The sequence below is a fragment of the Malurus melanocephalus genome, unplaced genomic scaffold (genome assembly GCF_030028575.1).
Source record: "Malurus melanocephalus ecotype Western Australia unplaced genomic scaffold, MMel_1.1 scaffold_476, whole genome shotgun sequence".
NCBI lineage: Eukaryota > Metazoa > Chordata > Aves > Passeriformes > Maluridae > Malurus > Malurus melanocephalus.
In genome coordinates, this window is record NW_026623708.1 from 335,036 (window position 1) to 356,098 (window position 21,063).

General features: G+C 35.4%; 1 protein-coding gene across 1 annotated transcript in view; it reads left to right on the forward strand.

Annotated features, from left to right (window-relative positions):
* MAN1A2 (mannosidase alpha class 1A member 2) overlaps positions 1 to 21,063 on the forward strand; it is a 119,016-nt gene that overhangs the window by 72,642 nt on the left and 25,311 nt on the right. The window contains exons 6-8 of the mRNA XM_057380899.1: positions 3,452 to 3,546; positions 5,562 to 5,685; positions 6,090 to 6,183. Coding sequence (XP_057236882.1) covers positions 3,452 to 3,546; positions 5,562 to 5,685; positions 6,090 to 6,183 — 313 coding nt within the window. The remainder of the gene's footprint in view (positions 1 to 3,451; positions 3,547 to 5,561; positions 5,686 to 6,089; positions 6,184 to 21,063) is intronic.

The following is a 21,063-nucleotide window of genomic DNA, read 5'->3' on the forward strand; positions in this document are numbered from 1 at the left end:
TTGGTGGATCTTGGAGCCTGCTGGAATTGGCTCTTCCAGACATGTGAGAACCTTCTGTCACTTCTCACAGAARCCAACCCTGTAATCCCTCTGCTACCAAAACCTTGCCATGSAAMCAAAATTTGGCAACGTGGCTGGAGGAGTGGTAAAGCAGCTGAATAATTCTCAGTTATCCTTCTGTTCCTTGGCAGAGTKAAATCATCTCAGTCTTTGTGTTTGTGTGGGTTGTATGGGGCATTTTTAAAAGCTGTAGTGATGACTTTGCAGCAATCACAGCCATGCTACGTTATTAGTTATCCTTGTCATCAAGTTTTTCCTAATAACTGACTTTCCTTTGGTTCATTTTGCTGTTATTTTCTGTTCTCCATGTCCATGAAAAAATACTTTGTTTTCTTCATGTTAGCCTTTTATATAGCAAAAAGTCATTATCTTGTCCTCTTTTGAGCATCTTTTGTCTGGACTAAATAACCCCAATTCTTTTACTGCTTCCTAATGAGCTCTATTTTTAAGGCAGCCATTCATTTTTTTGTTCTTTTCTGTTCTTGCCTGTATATTTTTTGAAATGCGTTGCCTGTCAACAGGGAACTGCTGGAGCTGAAATAGAATCTATGAGTTCAACCCATTAAAAAAAAAATAAAAAAAATATTCCATGCTAAGTAACTGTGTTGTCTGATAACAGCATATTATTTATAAGTGAGAGCCCGAGGCTTTTGCTGTTGTTTTTATGGTAAGTTTGGAACTTGCTRAAGAGCACTTTGGACACATATGAGGTTTCCCATAAAAGGCACCTCACTCATGACTGYTTGCTACACTTCTTTTCTCTCCCTCTCTCCAAAAATGCTCTTGTGTCACTTGGCTCTGATAAAATCCCATGCAGCTTACTCCAGTCTGCATTGGTAAATACTGTGCCAAGCACTCAGTGGCTTTTTTATGCAGAAGTAGAAATGAGACAGGACTGAGATGGCAGTGATAGAAAGTTAAGAAAGGCATGCCTTCAACTAATTTTTTATTTCCTTACATTCCATTTTGGATGAGAATGATACAGAGATGGAATGTTGTACTTTGTGATGGCAAATCAGTGGTACTCAGGAGTCCTCAGCCCAGGAAGGTGACAGGAAAGTGCCTTTAATCACAGTCAGTTTGGACAGGTACTGCTGAATTGTCTGAATTAGCAGTTCCTGCTGTGTTCTGATCTGCAATGCMTCAGTGATTGCCTTCCTTTAACTGTCTTGGCCAGATTGAAGTACATTTAGATCAGCTCAACCTTTACTTTATATTCTCTAGCTGAAAACTCTTTCTCCAGATTCCATACATTCCAAACTGATTAAAAGCTAGATAGCAATATAAATAGTTAGCCATCAAGAATTTTTTCTATGGATGTTCTTCTACTGAATATTCCTATGTTTCACTATCTTTTATTAATGAACAATATSATAGTGCATAGCACTTTCAGACGGTGCAAGATACAAAAGCTGAAAATAAACAAATTCATGTTACAAATGTCCTTCCAAACTATTTACCATTTCCCTGGAAGCCATCATTCTGCTCTTGGTTAGGAATTGAAGTTTGCCTGCACTGTAGAGGGACTCCCTCTAAATGAATCCCAGTAGACAGCTTTGTCTGGTCTTGACCCATCTACTGCTTAAAATTCTAAAAGTTTAACATGAATTTTTGATGCTTATTTATAGATGTAAATGAAGTAGTTCTTATGTAAGACTAAGCTTTACATAAGCTTACATAAGCTATCAAGACTGAGCTTTTAGTTCTCCTAAGGGTTTCTTTTTTTCCCAGTTAGCATAGATTCCACCTGTATTATACCTCTTCCTGAAACTGTGCCTTCCTAATTTCACTTGGTCCTTAATTCAAGGTTGGTGTTACCTGAACTTTACTGCTAATTTTTTGTGTTTTTTCTCTGACTGTTTCTTTTCAACTTCTTTGCTAAAAATCATTCGAGCCATATTGCTCTGCTACTTCACAATTCTATCAAGTCATATTCTCAGGTAGATTTTTTTCCAGTTCAGACATATCCCATCTTACAATTCATATGGAGAACCTCTGTAAAAGTTCTTTTCCTGGCTCATTGCTTTGTGATTCACCTCCATCTCTCCATACTCCACTACATCAAATACAATTAGATGTCATCTTTAATACTTTCTTCTGCTTTATTTCATGTCTCAAAACATTAGGGTATTGATTTTTTTCCACCTTCATATGAAAAATAAGGTTGTTCTTGATTGCTTATTTTTTCAGCTTGCTTCTCTAAAGAACAACTCTTCAGTTTCTTCCAATAGACTTCACAAATCCAACCCCTGTAGTCCTTCTTAAAGAGTGCTGGTCAGGTAGTTGATAATGGAATTGTAGAATGAATATCTCAATTTAGAAGGACCCATAATCTCTGAAATTCCCTTGTGCATCTTCATTCTATTTCCTCATGTCCTGTTGCTGGTCACCAAAGAGATAATGTTTCTAATAATAATAATAATAATAATGTASTACACTCGTGTTGCATAAGTTATTTTGGGATATGGTAGTTCTTTTTGTTACTGGTTTGTGTGGTGCTTCAAACTGGTAGATAATGCTACCTCCAGATTAAAGAGATATTTCTCTAGAAAGATAGTGAATACTGAGAGTGCATTAATTAAGATGTATGCTGGCAATTARCTGGGAAAAGCAGATTCATACTGTGGGGATATATCAAATATGTCCTGTTTGGAAAACATGCTGCAGGTAGGCTTAGAAGGAACTTTCTCCCAATTGYTTGTCTGTCTAATATTTTGGGCTCTGAGTAAGGCTATTACAGATTTATGTTCTAAAAGTAAGTAGAAATAACACTARAAATGACTGAGATTTTGTCCTGTGAGTAATTTCTCTGATTAATCAAAATAGAGAGCAAAGAATAGCCCTGTAATTATTTTTCATATGCATTATCAATGAAGGAAAAACTGGAAGAAACTTCGTATCTGGTTTTGCATAGACAATGTTCATGAAAAAATAGGAACTCTGTCTGCATTAATCTCATTTAAAAGAGATTAGAAGTTTGTAAAAATTAAAATGGTTAGGTTAGGAGAGTTGTGTCTTGGTTTTTAACTGCTAAATATAAGGTATGATTTAAAGACTGTTTTAGAAAGCATTTGAAATTCCTAATACTGGTGGAGGGAGGTGGGAGGAGACYTGATATTCTTCTGTAATAGGAATCTAAGAACTGTTGCTGGAGAGCTTGGAAGGAAAGAAATCAAAATGACAAGTTTGCCTTTCATGTTCAAATTGAACCGAAAGTTATAAAGTGAACAAGTGGCAAAAAATTGTAAGTTAATATGTTTTTTACATTGTGAAGCTTTTTAAATAAAAAGAGGTAGGTGGGGCAAGGAAATTTCAGTCTTTATAGTTCTTGGAGATAAATCAGACTTTGTAATTTTTTTGTAACTATTTGCAATTGATCCTATTATCTTAGGTTTTCAAGATCAAAGCAGTACAACTGGCAGGAAAACTTCTGCCAGCCTTCAACACACCTACGGGTATACCATGGGCAATGGTGAATCTCAAAAGGTAATGAGTTTTCTTTTGTGAAATATGTTCCTCCCCCTCCCTCCAACTTCAAATTAGTAATGCCATACTTAATTTTTTTCTTAGTAGTGGAACTGTAGAAGATGCAGASAAATTGTCATTCCTGGCACGTTAGAGTAATTTTGATAGAGTTCAGCTCATTCGAACTCATTAACTGCAATAAATTTTGATAATGTTTTTTTTAAATTCTGATTCTGCAGTAAGCATTCAGCATGCCATTYGTCCACACTGAGTGTATTATTCTGTGTGTTGCCCTAGAGCTTAATAATTGTTTCTTTAGCCATTACAAAATCTATTAAAAAACAAAATTGTTTGTAGGGCATGGTTGAACTTACTGTGTTTTCTGTACTGTGTGAGCTCAGTGTTACCTTTAAAAGATTCACAGCATTTGAGAAGATGATAGGAGTCTGCAGACATTGTTTTATTTTACATTTTAATTTAGGTAAAATGGTGTGCTGATRTGAACTAAGGTTTGTGGAGATTCAGATCARACTGAATTTAGATGGTCTGCATTGYCTCGTGGAASACAASTGCCTGGCTTAATTTATCTTCTATTGCCACTCAATGCTGGGATTTCCTTCAGATTTTGWGTGGGCATTTTTGATGCAARGCATCCTTTACATTTTCCCTACATCCTTAAACAGTAGCTGAATTGGGATGCATGTCTAGATTGTGTGTACATTTAAGCAATGTGGGATAGTAAATAGCAGAGAGTTTTGAATTGTTTTACTTTGTTTTCCTTTTGGAGGAAATATTTGTTGTTGAGTTTTGTTAAGACTGTGAAGAGACTGAAGATGACTTTGAGAATATCTCCCTTAAGTGCCTTTTTGTGATAAGGATATGCTTTTGGATTTGCTCTCAGCTTTGGGTGAAGAACATGGAGCTGTGCTTTGTCCCTTGTGCTGGTGCAGAAATTTTCTGTGTGCTGGTGTTGTTTATTATTTATATTTACTGTCCCAATCTCTTGGTAATGTACAGAATGAGCCAATGTCACAGCTGGAAGTGGTTTGTGACATGCCAAAGGACAGTGACAGCAGCAGGCATGAGTGTCACTTGTCATGGGGCTGATGTGCAGAARATCAGACCTGAAAGAAACATTTAGAAAATTATTAATGTGTGTTAYATTAGCTTTTGTATTCATAATTTTAAAAAAATCTTAATTTTCTCTTTTTATGAGATTTGTACCAAAAATACATTCTGTTAGCAGTGGTTACTCTRTCTTAAAAGGTGTGAATGCTACAARCACTGCTCCATAACCAACATTTTTCCTTTACATTTCCTCTTTATAATGTGTGATTTAGAAGATAGGCAAAAAGACATTCCTAACTGATTTTTGCCTTGCTCATAACTGAAATATTTTATGAGCAGAAGAAATCTTCAGAAATATATAGTTAACTCCAGAAATTAAAAGACCCAGTCCTGAAAGGTGATGAAAACTCCTAAATTCCATGAAACCAGAAGTAGTTTGGGATTTAGCAAGATGGTATCACTTAGAGTGCAAATTGTAGGAGGTGTGTGACACTTCCTGCTGATTTTTTAAACCAGCCTGAGGAGCTCATGTATTGTGGCAGCAGTAAATATTCYGAATTCCTGCACAGACACACACTTTTTTTAAGTAAAAGGATCAGCAGGACAAGGAAGCCAACGCTGCCACCTTCAGAACTTGGGTTATCTTGATTCTTGTTTTTAGGAACATAGAGTAAATACAGAACAGCTGAGATTGAGCCCAGTGTTGAATCATCATATTTATGTGACATCAAGGTGTTAGATTTTTTAATCACAGGACTTTTGGTTGATGAGGTTGATGGTTGATGAGGTTGATGGTTGATGGTATCTTTTTTCCAAAGAGACCCAACCTGTGAACCAATTTATCAATCAAATCACAACACTTAAGTGTTGGTTAAAATGTTGTTAGATGCTTAATTGGCTGTGCATAGTAATCCTGAATTTTCTGTTGTTTTTTTCCCTTTTTTTTATGTTTATTTGTTGGAATTCAGTGGTGTTGGTCGAAACTGGGGCTGGGCTTCTGCTGGCAGCAGCATCCTTGCTGAGTTTGGCACTTTGCACATGGAATTTGTCCACCTCAGCTATTTGACAGGGGAYCCTGTATATTACAATAAGGTGAGCCTCAAAAGTCAGTATTTTTGTCATACTTTTCATCATAAACTGCATGGCATTTCTATATTGAATTCTGTTTCCATTCGTGGTAGCAGGTAAATATTTTCATGCTTAAATTTCTGTTACCAAATAGATGTCCTTTTTAAGTAGAAATATATCACAGCATAGGTTTTCTTATTTATTTCAAAATATGTTTAGAAATCATAATTTTTAAAACATATTTATATTAGCAGTCCTTTAAAACCAAAAATACATGAATCTGAAGAAAGCCCTCAAGAAATTTTGTGGTTCAGATTAATAAAATTTGCTACTAAAATGAAAGAAAAATAAAAAAAGATTGGATTTAACTATGTGCAGAGGGCAGATGAACATTGTGAGCAGTGAACCTGATTCTTGATTTAATTTAGGTCATGCACATTCGGAAGTTACTTCAAAAAATGGATCGTCCCAATGGACTTTATCCAAATTATTTGAACCCAAGAACAGGCCGGTGGGGTCAGCGTAAGTATTCTTATTTTATTCATTTCTAATTAGAAGTCTACTTTTTATTTTGTTGCTGTGTTGGAGATCAGCAAGTTTATTCTGTAGGGCACAAACAGCATTGTTTGAAAACATAGAACACAGAAGAATTATTTACACCTGAGATCTAAAATAAATCTTTGCCTGTTGCTGTCTGAAATCACAGAGCTCAGTTTTTAGGGTATTTTATGGAAAGAGCTGCCTGCTAAATCTGATGCTTATCCTTTTATCAGTCAATAAAATCTTCAGTAATAAAGAAYGAGGCTGAAAGTATTTCCTCATTTTGATTCTGTTCCTGCTTTTGTTCACAAAGCATCTGGTAAGTGGATTATTGTAAGGTGACGTGCATTGCTGTCAGTTAATTCATGTTTGTGGTGGTTAAATTGTGTTAGGCACTGACATCTACAAACATAATTCATCTTTTTAATGCCATGTGAAATGGCATGATGAACCTCTTTATAGATGTAAAAAAAAAAAAAAAGCTTTGGAATGAAAAGTAAGAGCAGGTTTTGTTGCTGACAATGTAAGAGGAGAGATAAAACATCGAGAGAGACACCAACATGATTTCTTTCTTGAAGTGGTTCTTTCAAAAAAAGTTGAGTGGTTTTGTGCTTTGAYAGTGGTGGTGATAAAAGAGAATTTTTTTTCTTTAAGCTTTCTATTTCTATTCCTTTTRTAAATGCAGGTCTATTTAGGCAAAACAAGCAAGAGGATCTATTTCTGTCCTGTTTGACATCACTGCAAGGTTTTGGGGATTTCAGTGGTTGGCTGTAAATATCCAGCAGAACATGTTCTGGCTTGCAAACTGAGAATCTGCTTTTGACTTTGAATCTGCTATGTGAGGGAGATGAATACAGCTGTCATTGCAGGCAMTGTGAAATACTTGTCTAATCCCATCTTTAAAGCCAAAATTCTCTGCAAAGCATCTTAYATCTTTGAGTGAATCATGGCACCATCTGAGATGGGCAAATGGATCCATGGGATAAATTCTTCTGATAAATTCCAGTTTAACAACACATTCAGAAATAAGAAAACATGCAAATACAAATACTCATGTATTATTTATTCAAAAATATATGGTTGCTTTGAAACAATTTTTTCTGTTGATTTTTTTTTWATTCCTAACCATTTGCTTGTGCTAGTTTTATCAAAAGAGTTCTAGTGTGAGTTATCACCAGGATTCTTTAAGGAATGTTTCATAGAATTATAGAATTTAATTAATTAGAGAGTTCTACCTACTCYCTTTCAGTTTGAATCCCTCTCTCSTTGTCCTGTCATTAAATGCCCTTGTAAAAAGTCCCTCTCCAGCTTAATTGTAATAAAAATGCTCAGAATTACTACATCTTAGGAATAAAGTACTCCTCATCACTAAAAATAAACATAGTGAAAAGTTTGAATTTGCAGAAGTTTGGTGGAGTTCAAAYATATTATTACATGGATTTTGCAAGATAATAGATTTGGGACTCAAGTTTAGGATTAGAAACTGACACTTTTAAGTTTTGAGAATAAAAGAAATACAAATTAATAGAGCCTTTAATTTTTCTATGTTGCTCATGAGTCATAAATTTATTTCCTGGAATTTGGTGGTTTGGGGCTTTTTTTTAGCAAATACTGTTCCAAATGCATATTCAGATGTTCTGGTAGTATTTTACCAGTGCAAAAATGTCATGTCTTAGGATGATAATCTCCAGCTTAGTAAACTCACAGGGCTGCTCACTTTTGGGAGCACAAAAGGCAGAGATCTCTGAGATAAAAACAGTCTACTAGAAAAAGCAATGAGATAAGAAAATGAGCAGTAACAGCAACAATATTAATAAAAGGTATAAGGCAGAGAAATTATTTACATAGAAGATCTGTTCTTCCCAAGTGCTTTTTTTTTTGTCCTTGACCAGAAAGGATGCCCTTCTGCAGAGAGAAGAGTGATTTTCCTCCCCTGGCAATGGCCTGAGGTGGTATTGAATAATTTTAGGGTCTGGCCATGCCTTCTCCCAGCTGCTGTAAAAAATGAACCCTGTCCTGGCTGAAATTAGGACAAACCTAATCCTGGTTTTATGGGGCCTAGATAGTAAGAATCCATAATTCTCTATTTCCTTTCATAAACCTCGATGGAATGATGAGAAAATGTCTCTGTTGTATCCCTGGTGGATCAGCCTTTAGTGAGTCTGTTTGTGGAAGTTGAAGAAGCTCCAGTGGTTTGAAACMCTGGACAGATGAGATGGAATAGCTGAGGTTTGGGCAGGAATTTCTTTGTCCCTTGTGGGGATTATGTTCTGTACACCTGAGTTTGTTGAGTGAGGATGATGCTTTCACACACAACATCCCAAWGCACTGGAGGACTCGTGTCTAAGCCTCTGTTCCTGGCCTAAGTCAGGTATTAAGGGCAGAAAAAGCTTTGATGTTCTCCTCAGAAGGTAATTTCAAAGAGCATTGTAGTTGGTTTGTTACATACTTTGTACTGGACACACTGAGACAATGGATGGAGTATCAAAGTGTAACTTTTCTTTTTTCAGCTTTTGGCAAAGGTGCCCTTTTCATCTTTGCTGCGACCTTTAGTTTGATGCATCTTATCTTGTACAAAGTACTTTCTGCAGATAGTTTCTTAGAATTATTTTGGAACATTGTATTTGCCTAGATACAAGTAACTCCTCACTCTGACCTTTCTTGTGTCGCTTTTCTTTTCTTTCTTTCTTCAACGCTTTTTTCTCTCCTCAGCCTTTTTGGTTCAGTTCCAGTTAGGTTTTTTGTTAATCTGTGCAGTATTCCAACTAAGTCACAAGGCGTGTGAAATAGGTAAAATAAATTGACATAAATACATTCCTAAATGCAGTGCTGAAGATCTATGGCATATATCTGCAAYACAGCATCTTTCTGTGTTTATCTTATTTAATCTTATTTAATTTCTGTGGTTGGTTTATTTTCTGTTTCTGTACCCTTCATTCTAGTGATGAGTACCTTYATTCAAAGTAATAAAAACAACAGCAATTAGACCAACTAATTCTATTACTGCCAGTTGATTATCCAGAGAGTATTAGATGATGTATATGCAAGAATTCATTTAGGTCAAGTTTTCTCAGCASTTACATTTTGTCTTTGCCTTTTAATTAACTTTTTAAAGAAAAAAAATTGAATAAAAATTGAAGAAAAAAAATTGAAGAAAAAATTGTACCTTCTAGAAGTGTTGCTATTTTATTTAATTTTGTTTTAACAAGCTGATAAGTAAACTTCAAATAATACCTTATTATTTATAATAAGTTAGAAATCCTTAAGTATACTTCAAGGAAATTCCTGTTGCAAGATTGTGGAAGAAAAGGGAAGCATCATTTTCTGTGGCTTTTGTGTGACCCCGTAGGGCTGTAAACTGGATCAATCTCTACTTTTTTGTGGAAAATTTTTGATACCTTCTACCTTGATATATGATATTTTGATACTTTSTCCAAGCTGTTTGCACAAGGAGTATTTTAACACCTTCTCAGAGCTGTTTGCACAAGGAATATAGGCACAACCTAATTTTATGGGTTTTAACCATCCTTATTTTATGGGATTTAACCAAAGGTATTTTGCCCCTCAGTCTTCTTCATGTATCTAGAATTTTTGAGCGGTGATGAGCTGGCTTTTGTAAAGGTCTTTTTGGGGATCAGCAATTGTTATGGGATTTTTCTGTGCCTCAGGATATTTCTGTTGTAGCCTCCATAGATCTTAGGCCATGTTGTTGTTCCTTTTGTCTGAAAAGCTATGATCAGTGCAGTAACTTACAATTAGTAATAATTATTTCATTTCAATTCATTGAAATAATAGAATAATTAAATTATTACATAAGATATTAAATAATGGAATAATTTCATATTAATATAATATTAAATATTATATTGTATTATATTATATATGTATTATATTATATAGTGTATTATATTATATATGATAATATCATATTAAATAATATAATATTATTTCATTTCATATTCAATTAGTAATAATTATTTCACCAAGAAGGATGTGACCACTGCTTCCAGATTCTTAACAAGCTGTAGAGATGAGTCAAATCACTATGGAAATGTGGCATTAATCTATAACCATAGTCTATCTGTAGATAGTAGACTATAATCTATAGTCTTTGAAGTGATTACAATTTAATTAATATAAATGTTCATTTGCATTTGATGCACTTGAAGGGCTCTGGTGACAGATTGCTTCCTTTCTTTCTCTGCTTCATGAAGCAGCAGCAGCCAGRTCTGAAACCACAGCCAGCAGAACTGAGCAGGAACTACTGTTCCATCCCATAATTTTTTTCCATCTGAATGCTGTAAAACCCAATCCTAAAAACTGCTGGGTGAATGGCTTCCTGGTCATTGCTAAATCCCCTTCAAATCCCATTTCCAGTGCAAATGCTTTGTCATATGAGTGGACACCAATGCTGTGTAGGAACAAGGGGGTTCATAATGCACAGGAAGAGGAAAATGATGGTAAATGTTTGGGTTTAAGCTTACACTGTGGAAATATTATTACAGCYTGGGGGTCATGACAGACAGCTTTGGAATGGGTTCATCTCAGGATTTGTCAGGACAATGGGGCATTGAGTAGAAGGCAGAGCCATAATAACCACAGSAATATTGACAGATTCCATTTTTACTTATGGACTGAGGTGATGGTCCACTAGGAACAARTTATTTACAATCCTTCTGCTTTGGGGTTTCAGTTTCTGTAAGACTGAAAGGAAAAGAGCTGGCAGGAAGCATTTTCTAACCTTTCACATTAACCTTCAGTTGACTTTGTTAGCTTTTTGTTTACACATGGTGAATGGTGGGTTTGATGTGAACATCAGGACTTTGAATTTAGATTCTTTTGAAAAGCAGTACCAATGCTTTCTAGAGGAGCTTCCTAAGCAGATATAACAGAAAATTAATCAATTTAATTGATTAATTAATTAAATTAATTGACAATTAATTAATTTAATTGATTAGAAGCAGGGATTTCAGAATTACGGACATTGATTTGTATTGAAGACAAATGATTTCTCAAAAAAAAGTTAAAGTATGTTAAAATGAGAAAAATTTTTATGAGAAAATTTAATTTGCATTTGCCAGTAAGTTATATGGGAATACCAACTAGAAGAGCAATACCAAAAGAAATGGCAATCTGCATGTTATTGCAATGTCAGGGCATGCCAYCCACATTTGCACATTTCTGTAAATTGATCATTCCTCTTTTTGCTTTCCAACACAGAATCAATTATTGCATTTCTTCTGGAAATCTCCTGCAAGTAATAATGTTATTGAATGGGAACTGTAATTATTCTTGACTTCAAATCTCATTTCCTGCACCTGGGCTACCTATGGAGTTACCTGGATTGGTTACTAAGAGAGTTGTTAGTTTAACTAAAATTGGGATTTAGTGCAAGAAAATAAGCAGAAATGTCATTCTGTGTTAATCCAATGTGTTTATTACACCTTAGTGATATATGGGCACATTAACAAGTTGTTGTAAAGCAAGCTAGCAGGTGAATTAAATACTCATGATATGATATAATTAAATACTCATGATAGGAGTATTTAATGCACTCATTTTAAGTGTTTTCTCCTATGTCAAAGTGATAACTATCCTTTAAAAACACTAAGAAGGGTCACAAAGGTGTTTAGAGTGTTCCACACACGACCTTAAGAAATTCTGGTGAAGTTCTCACTTTCTTGCAGCTTTTTACTATGGGGTAGGTAGAGGCACATCCCAGGTGGGTGAATGGGAGAAAATTACATCCTCTATTTCCTGGMCTTTAAATAAACCTAAGCAAATATCTTATGGATATATATATATATATAATTAATTTTCTTTCATTTTCTTCAGGTGGTCTTTAATTTTCAACAATAACTGCTTAAAATAAACAAAGCACTTTTAATTTTAAAATACTACTTGGAGGAGACTTCTGTGGGTTCAATTTATTTGGATTAGATTTACACTTCTCTTAAAATGGTGCGATTTTCAAACACAGGAAAAACAATAAAAACGATTCTAAATTACTGTAATTAAATCAGTGGAGATACTGAGTGAATATTCCAGGTTTTTTATGCCTGCCTGTACAGCTGGTTTTAGGCTAATGCCCTTGGGCTGAGTTAGATAATTACCCAAACTGCTTGATTTAAACTCTTACAGGTAATAGAAAAACTGTGAACAATACATCCTATCTATTCTCATTTGTGATATGATATCATATCAAATACATAGCACCATCTGGCTAGATTTATTTTCCAAAATTTAAAGGAAAAGTGAAAATAAATTTGATCTAAAAAATTGGGAATTCCTCCTTCCCAGCTCTTGGAAGAGGTGTCTCCATCCCTGGGTGATGGATGTGAAGTTCCCATCTGCAGTTTGAAATGCTCAGTACATATTCCATATTACCCTTCAAATATTTGCAAAATATCTCAGTCTGTCCAATACCTGTGCTGGCACTCTGGACTCTGATGCAGCCATCATCAGAGTTTGGGTATTTTCTGATGCAGTTCTCCTGCTGAAGTTTAAAAGGATCTCAGTCTGTTCAATACCTATGTTTGCACTCTGGACTCTGATGCAGCCATCAAGGCAGAATTTGGGGTTTTTCTGATGCAGTTGCAGCCATCAAGGCAGAATTTGGGATTTTTCTGATGCAGTTTTCTGATGCAGTTCTCCTGCTGAAGTTTGTTAATGAACTACAGATTAAATTCAGGATTAAATTCACTGAGAAAAACAAACACACATTGATATTTTCAATAGTTGTGATCCCCCATCACCCTCTGTTCTGCACCCAGCTCTGCCCTGTGAAATTAGACCTTTTTTGATGAAGAAAATTCTGTCACATTTTGTGTATCCCCCATGTGAGAATGTGAACACTGAGAATAATCAGCACATCAGCTAAAACATGTTTCCCTGACATTGTGATCCATAGGGAGAGTGGCTCTCTGCAATTCAAGCTTTCAAAATCCTGATACTGATTTATTTATCAGTTCTTGGGCCTTTCATTTTTTAAAATGAAGCAAGAAGTTCTTTTGGTCTTTCCACCTGCCTTTGGCAGATAAAAGCCCTTACAGATTGCAAGATGAAGTGAATAATACTGAAGAATGAAGTGGTCTTTCAAAAGATTAAAGAAATACTGCAGATAAATATTTCAGATAAAAATRTAATTGTAACATAAATTAGCAGGTTGATAGTGTAGAGATAGTGAAAAGATGCCAGTATTGAAAAAACTGTCAGCTGAAGCTGCTCATATTCTCCTTCAATTATGAAGATGCTTTGAATTCTCTCCCCTCCCTTTTTTTTTATATACTACATGCCTTGCTAATTTAAGAAGTATCTTAAATTATGTCTCTCAATACCTGTACCTTCTTTAAAGAAATTAGCAGTGTCATGAGTCAAGAAAAATAAAACTGTCTAACATAATGTCAAGTTGTGGCAAAACATCCATAATCTAAAAGGAAGCAAAGGGAATTGGGTCAAGTAAGTCTGGATATTCCAAAGTTTTCCAAAATTCATCAGATAACTATTTTCTACTTGGACCTGTGAGTATTAATTTCTGTTACTTTAACTCACAGATTACTATTTTTACCTTCAGCATAAGGAAAATAGTTTCTCTCTCTCAAATAGAAATGGTGCAGAATTAAAAGAACTGCATATTGTAATAGTACTTGTAGAGTAATTCCCAGCTTGACTGCATATTTGCACATTTTTTTTGATTTAGCAAGTAAATTTCTTCTTTTCAATTTGTGTTTCAAGCGTCATTTATAGACCTGGAGATATGTGAATCGTGTGTGGTAGTTTGGATATTGGCATAAGCATTTATTGAAGTAGGTTTTTCTATTTGAAATCTGCTTTCAGTTTATTACATTATGAATAAATAAAATTACARCATTATTTCTAGACTTCCAGCAGTAGGCATTCTGTTGCAGATGAGGAGGTGGGGGCAGTTCTTTGCAGTTGAATTTTTTTTTGCTCTCTTGGCAGGTGTCCTTAATTTTACTCTCCAATATATTTTATGTTGTTTTGTTYTTAAGAACATGCATGTGTTTTGAATAAAAAATAATCTGTCTAATCTCTGCTGGGGAATTCCCTTTGCCCTTTTGCTTTACAACCTTGTACAAACGTAATTAGCTGTGTTCCAAGAAAAAGCTGCATTCAAATTCGTTTATTCATTAGAAGCCAAGAGCAAGATAATCTGTTAAAACTTCATTTTAATGAAATACAGCAGAAGTGTGCATTACAGGGAGCATGCTTTTATAAGGCTACAAGGTTAAGAGGTTTTGCTGGTCTGCTGAGCAAGATGCTGAAAAAGGTGAACAAATAAAAGCTTTGTTTAGAGTGTTAAAGTGTTATTGGAAGGTTAAACATGGATATGAATTATGCATTTGAAAAGGAGTGTCTATAAATAATTCCTAAAGAAAGGATTTGGATATGGTATAACTGGGTTTGGAGAGTGCCTGCATACATTGCTGGGYAAAGAGATGAATATTTTATTTTGCTGTACCACCAAGCTGTACTTTAGACCATGATCATGGTGGGAGTGCACCAATATCTAGAATTTGTTATTTGTCCCACAGCAGCTTTTYCATTTGTTTTTCTCCCTGTGAATTCAGTAAATTCATCTGTATTAATGGAGTCTGACATGTTTAGGGTSATATTTTTGAGAGTTTACATTGATGGCTTTGAAGACATTAACTTAAAAGGATTGGGGAATAAAAAGTTATCCTTTGACACAAGCTCTGTGAGTTTTTAAAGTTTGAGTTCCTGTGGAATCTCATTATTTCTTTGATAATTACATGCCTAAAGCTGCATTTTTGAACCATTCTAGAATTAWTAGTTTTTTATGAAAGGGAAGCCCATCAAAGTCCAGTTGCAAACTTTTTACAGCCTTATTTAACTTCCTTATTATTTTTTTATTTATTCTCTTAAATTATTATTTTTTTTTTTTTAATTCCTTTTCTGTCACTTGTTGGAGTCTGTGCACCTCAGAATTTGTATCAATGCTCTCCAGATGATTGGGATATTTGGATGTCACATCTGTTGCCACATCTGACATCAGTTCTTTTCATTCTTTCTTCAGTATTTGAGACTTCATATTCTGAGTTCTGTGTGGAGATAAAGACTTTATGGTACCTTCTGTACCTTCCATGAGAAACATTTCCAGTTTGGTGACCTTGAGAATGAGAGGATCTGTAGTTCTGTTTAGTTATTAATTCTGATTTATATTGCATGTGGGGTAATCCATAAACACATCAAAAACAGGGATTTTCTTTCCTTGCTTCTTGGAATCTCTTCTGACTGTTATTTTCCATGTGGGATATATATGTACACACAAATAAATGTGTATAATAATCTATAAATTATTATTATATAATCATATATAAATTATTATTATATAATATTATGTAAATATATAAACTGCCACGTCTTGATATAATTCGATGGGACAGGGTGAAGTTGTTGATGGTGGTTTTGTGAGCTGATTTTGCACAAATGAGTGTGTGAGATTTAGTCTAATCAATATTTCCATCTCCAATGTTCTTGTTTTTAATCTTCAAGAGGAAAATTGAGATCTCTCACCCAACATTTGGGTGTCTCAGTGGCTGAGTGTCATMATCTTGAAAAGACAATTTCAGGTGATAAAAGGCCACTTCTCAGTGAACACAYCAATGTAAGGATTTAATTCATTTGTAATTTTAGCATGTGGACTTGATGTATTTAGTTGATTGTGTTTAATTCCTGAACATGTCTTCTGAGAAATTACCAGAAAATTCTTTCCAGAATTATAAATAATGGCTGGCATGTTTTGATGTTTCAGGAAAGTTTGAATACAAAAAATATGTTTCCAGTGAATTCCTGAGGGTGAAAGTACAATCTGTGGTAAGATACTAAATTAGGATACTCACTGACATTGCAGAATCATAAATTACATTCARTTTGAGGAAATGTTTTGATTCTAARAACATTAGTTACCTAAATATGTGTATTAGTTGGCTAGTTACACTTCTGGTCTGTTTTTAAGTATTTCTATTGTCTTTGGACACACTTGAATTGTGCAAGTTCGACCATTTTTAATCTTTAGTTTGATAGTCCCTACAGTTTCAGGAAGTAATTTTGCTTAATTTTATTATATGAGAAACTGGTAGCACTTATAATTAAGATTGCTTAATATTTTCCATTAAGTGATTGTGTTTTCAGTTTCTTGTAGCTGCCAGACTTCAGTTCTTCCAGCTGGAATATTCCATCTGCCTCAAGCTGTTACATTGCAGCTTTTTTAAACAACTTTGACAAAAGTGCTTTAGCCATCTCTGAATGAAATTAGAAATGGAACGTGATTCTACTCAGATTAAAGCTGATTTTTTCAAAGAGTACAGTTATGGAACTCAAGAACCATCCGTATTTTTCCATGGGAGATGCTTGGCTTTGCAACCTTAACTTATGTTCTTCGAATGTAGTTCTGTTCCATGAGAACCTGCCTGATTTCAGAAAAATTCTGCTGGTAATGTGTTCCTTAGTGATAAACAGTTTATATTTGACTAAAAATTGCACCTCCACCTCCTTTTCTCAGGGCTGCAGTTAATTTACAAGTGTTTGCACTTTTAAACCCAGCACCATGGTTTATGACATCCTCAGGTTGGATTTTTGCTGTGAATTGCAGCAGCTGCCATTTCCAGAGCCTCATCTTTCTGGATTAAAGGATTAGAAGGGGAGCTTGCACCTATTTAGAGCAGCTGAGGAGCAGTAAACCCAACTACACGAGGTAAAGATTGAGCTGAAATTTAATCAGGGCCACTCTGAAGACAAACAGGAGGACAATTCTCTGAAAGTTTCATGCACAGAAAAAAGGGCTCCTGCAGTGTGAGGCCAGAGCAGCTAATGGTGATGGGCTGGGTGGGTTTTTAATGAAAATTAATATTAGCTTAATCACTTTGCTTAACTTTTCCTCTCTTGAACTTCTCCTCTGCTCTATTACAATAGCATTTCATCAGTCTGTGATCATTGAGGAAGATCAGCCTCTCTTTTTATTGCTCCACAGTTCTGTTGCAAAGTATTTCTGTGCTATTGCACTAAAATGAGTCAGTGGTTTGTTTATTTTGGCATTTCCAGTCTACTGAGTACAGCACAGGTTTTAGTGAGCTTTCCTTTATTTTAAAGGAATAAGTAACCATTACAGTTCCAAGATTTGAGTTTCTTTCACAAAATGCCAAAATTACTAATTTTTTTACTTGGTTGTTCTCTCTCTGTCTGTAGTTTAACTTTACAAATAGCCAAAATTACTAATTTTTTACTTGGTTGTTCTCTCTCTGTCTGTAGTTTAATGTATTAAATCAATGTTGTGGTTGCAATTTTTGAACTAAAAAATCCTGTGGGTGTAAAAATCCTCACCTCTGCCTGTTTGTGCTTATGAACTGCTCCAATGTTATCTCAGCGTCCTGTTTGGATCCAATCTGTGCATGTTAAATATATTTTGCTCAATATTGTATTTCTCCTGCTTTATTCCATGTGCAGTAAGCAATTCAGAAGTTTTCTGTGAGGGTGGATGTGCCCTGGGGTCAGGGAGGGACAGTGACCTCAGCTGCTGAGACTCCAACATCACTGCTGCCTTTTTGTTATATTAACAAAAAAAAGGAATATTAAACAAAAAACAATGCCTGGCTGCTTTCTTTATTCTTACTCCTTGCCAAGAAATGACAATTGAACAATTAAGGCACAAAGCAGAGAGGGGGTTTAGCAAATCATGAACTGTTTTTAATTTGCCTCATTAAGCTGCTGTTAACTACTTAAWGCCATCTGCTTAAAAATAATTTGCACATCTTAAGTTTGCTCTAGAGAGCAGGTAGACCCTTCATTAGAACAGGCTTGATTATTGTTTTCTTTAGGGGGCTTTTAGTTGTTGTAGAAATATGCTGTTGCTCACTGAACCAAACTTTTCCTGTAAACAAAAATAAGTGGCACATGTTGGAAATTTGCAGTCTGTGGTGTTTCTGGGAACCACTGCCTTTCATGTGGAAACTGCTTGCTGTGGAGGCACTTATGTACAGATATTAGGTAGGTGTGGGGATGAGAAATGAGTTATATGAATGTTTTCCTGGTATCTACAGCCATCCCCAAAAAATCAGTGCTGTAGAGAAAAAGCAGCCAGATCCATCTCAGTGCCTGTCACTGGGGAGAGGGAACCTTGGTGTCTATCCCTGAAGAGCTGTATTGTGGTTTGAACTGTGTTGAAAAGTTAAAAAAAAAACTGTATTCACGATGTTCTTTCCCTTCTCCCCCACCGGAGAGGGAGAAGGGAGAGTGAGAGCCTAATTAACAACAGGAATTTATGGCTTTGAGATAAACATAGCATAATTGGGAGAAAAGATATGTATATGCTTTAAAGAATAGTCAGACAGGTGAGGAAAAACAATTCTACTTGTCTCCCCAGCTTTGTAAAGAAACAATTTCACTTACAGAGAATAAATCACCAGAGCACTGCAGACCCTCTCTTTGCTCAGGGGCTGAGATTTGGTGGCATTTCAGTGAGCCTGACCTTCTGCCTGATGCTGGGATTTAGTGCTCTCCTGGTTCTTGGCAGTGTCAGCAGTAAGCTCCTGGGTTGCTGTTGTGGTTTGAATTAATTTAATGGGTGCAAACACTCCCAAGTTCCAGCAAACCCCCCTCCTTTCCCCACCCAGGTCCTAGAGACAAACTTTTCTTTCACAGAGAGGAAAGTGAAAAGAAAAAAAACTACTTATTTAACAAAACAACAACAACAAATTAATATGCCCACAAAGAAGAGAGGGGAAAAAAAAAAAAAAAAACCAACAAAAAAAACCTGTGGGAGCAGCTGTTGGATCTTAAAACCTTTCTCTTCCCTCCTGGGAGTGGCTTCACCTCCGATCCCCCAGAGGGGCTGGACAGAATTGTTCTGGTGGTTCACTGGAGGATCTTTGTAGTTTGTCATCTACAGGAATCTTCTGATTCTCAGATGATGAAGAGAAAAAATCGAGGGGAAAAAAAAAAGTCCAAAGAAGAAGGAAAAAGGAGCAGTCCCAGAGAGCAGCAGCTTCTTCCCCACCGCTGAGACTCCTCCAGGAATGTGTAATTTGTGTAATTTGTACCTCTCCCTCCACTGTCCTTGAAAGGAGGAACATCCCAAAACAAACCAGAGTATTTCAACTCATTTATGGTTACAGAAGGGCTGTTTACCTTTCCTTTAACATCAGCAGATGATAGGAATACACATACTCAGCTACACTGGGACAGTTGCTGTCACCAATAARTTCATTTGGAGTGAAAGTAGATTCAGGAATATTAAATAATGATGGTGTGAGGATTTCAAAGAAGGTCCTCCTCTCAGTCTGTGGGTAAAAGATAGATGTGGTTTGATTAAGTATAGAACATATTTTATCAATACACTAAAAACTTATTAAAGTATTGCCATGATCATGATTGATTGGTTTGTTGTTCATTGGGGTTTTTTTTTTGTTTACAGTTGCATGCTGTTTATTAAGAAAAAAAAGGCCAATATTTAACAGGATGTAAATCCTTTGTAGTAACTGAGCAAAAATGTTGCTATGAACTTGAATTATCATTGTCATTCTGTTAAGGTTTTATTTGTTTCTTTTTGCTCAGAAGAATCCTTACAAACAGACTGCACAGGTTTGCACACAATATGCTTTCAAGTGTGACAAACCAGAAAAAATACAGGGTTTCTTGTAATTGCTTTTGGTTGAAAAGTTGAAGGTATTCTTTCCAACTGCAGCTACTGTTTCAGTTTAAAATGAAAAGCAATTCTGGACTTGAAGCCTTTTCCATTTGCCCAGTCATCTGGGCCTACATTTGAAAATAGGGGGAATGAAGAAAATACCTGAATTTGTCTTGATTTGAAAGAATGAATGTTCCAAAAATGTTTACATTGAACAGAATATGTGTCTTCAGCCACATTTGTTGTGCCATCATACTTCTTTTTGCTCTATTTATCTTTATCTGGAATGAATTCTACTTCAGGATTTCACTGTGAAATAGCTTTTCAAAATAAAAACCTTGAAGTGAGCTAGAGCTAATTAAATAATTATTGTAGATCAAATATGTGAAAGACCAAATCAGTTTTTAAATGTTCCAAATGCTTATAAACATTCAAACTTCTCAGTTGTTCACTGAGAAAAGTTCCCAGTGCCAAGATTCACAATTTGTTCTTTTTTAGTATTCTGGGCTGAGGTTGATGTATGGTTAGGTCCAGTTTGAAAATACCACTGTATTTCATGTGTGAAAGATTTATCTGAACAAAACATTTTGAGTTGACAAATGTGAGTTAAATCTTTGAATCTGTCTGAGCTATAGCTCAAATAACAGGAGAAAATGAMAACCACCATGGACCTTTTGATAAGTTTGGGTCGGGAGTTTTGTTTTTAGAAGAGAATGATATGTGATGACCCAAATCTACARTTTTCACCAGTTATGTATTTGCTGAGGAATCTTGGAAAATACTTCTTTAGCATTTCAAGTTAATGYGAGAGCAAGTTGTCAAAGCCCCACAATCTGTTACTGATTGTTTCAAGTAATTTTACTTACAGTTCTTACCAAATGCAGCAAATTCTGCTTTAGCAACACCTTCAGAATAAGTCCTTTCCAAGGTGCAGTTAATGCAGCTGCAGAATTTGGAAAACTTGCAGTGTTTTAACCTCAGTTCAGCTGCTGCTTTGGCCTCCTTTTTAATTTAATTCCATCTTCTTTTGGCTATTTTTGTGGATGAGGAAGGCACAGGGACATAAAGGCAGCCACTCCCTCGAAATACCATCATACATTCCCACCAGAAATATTTTATATGTCCTTTTCCTGCTGCTGAAAAGAAGGAACAGGATCAGTTTGCCTTTTTTGAAAGGTTTTCTCTCTGGTGCAGCT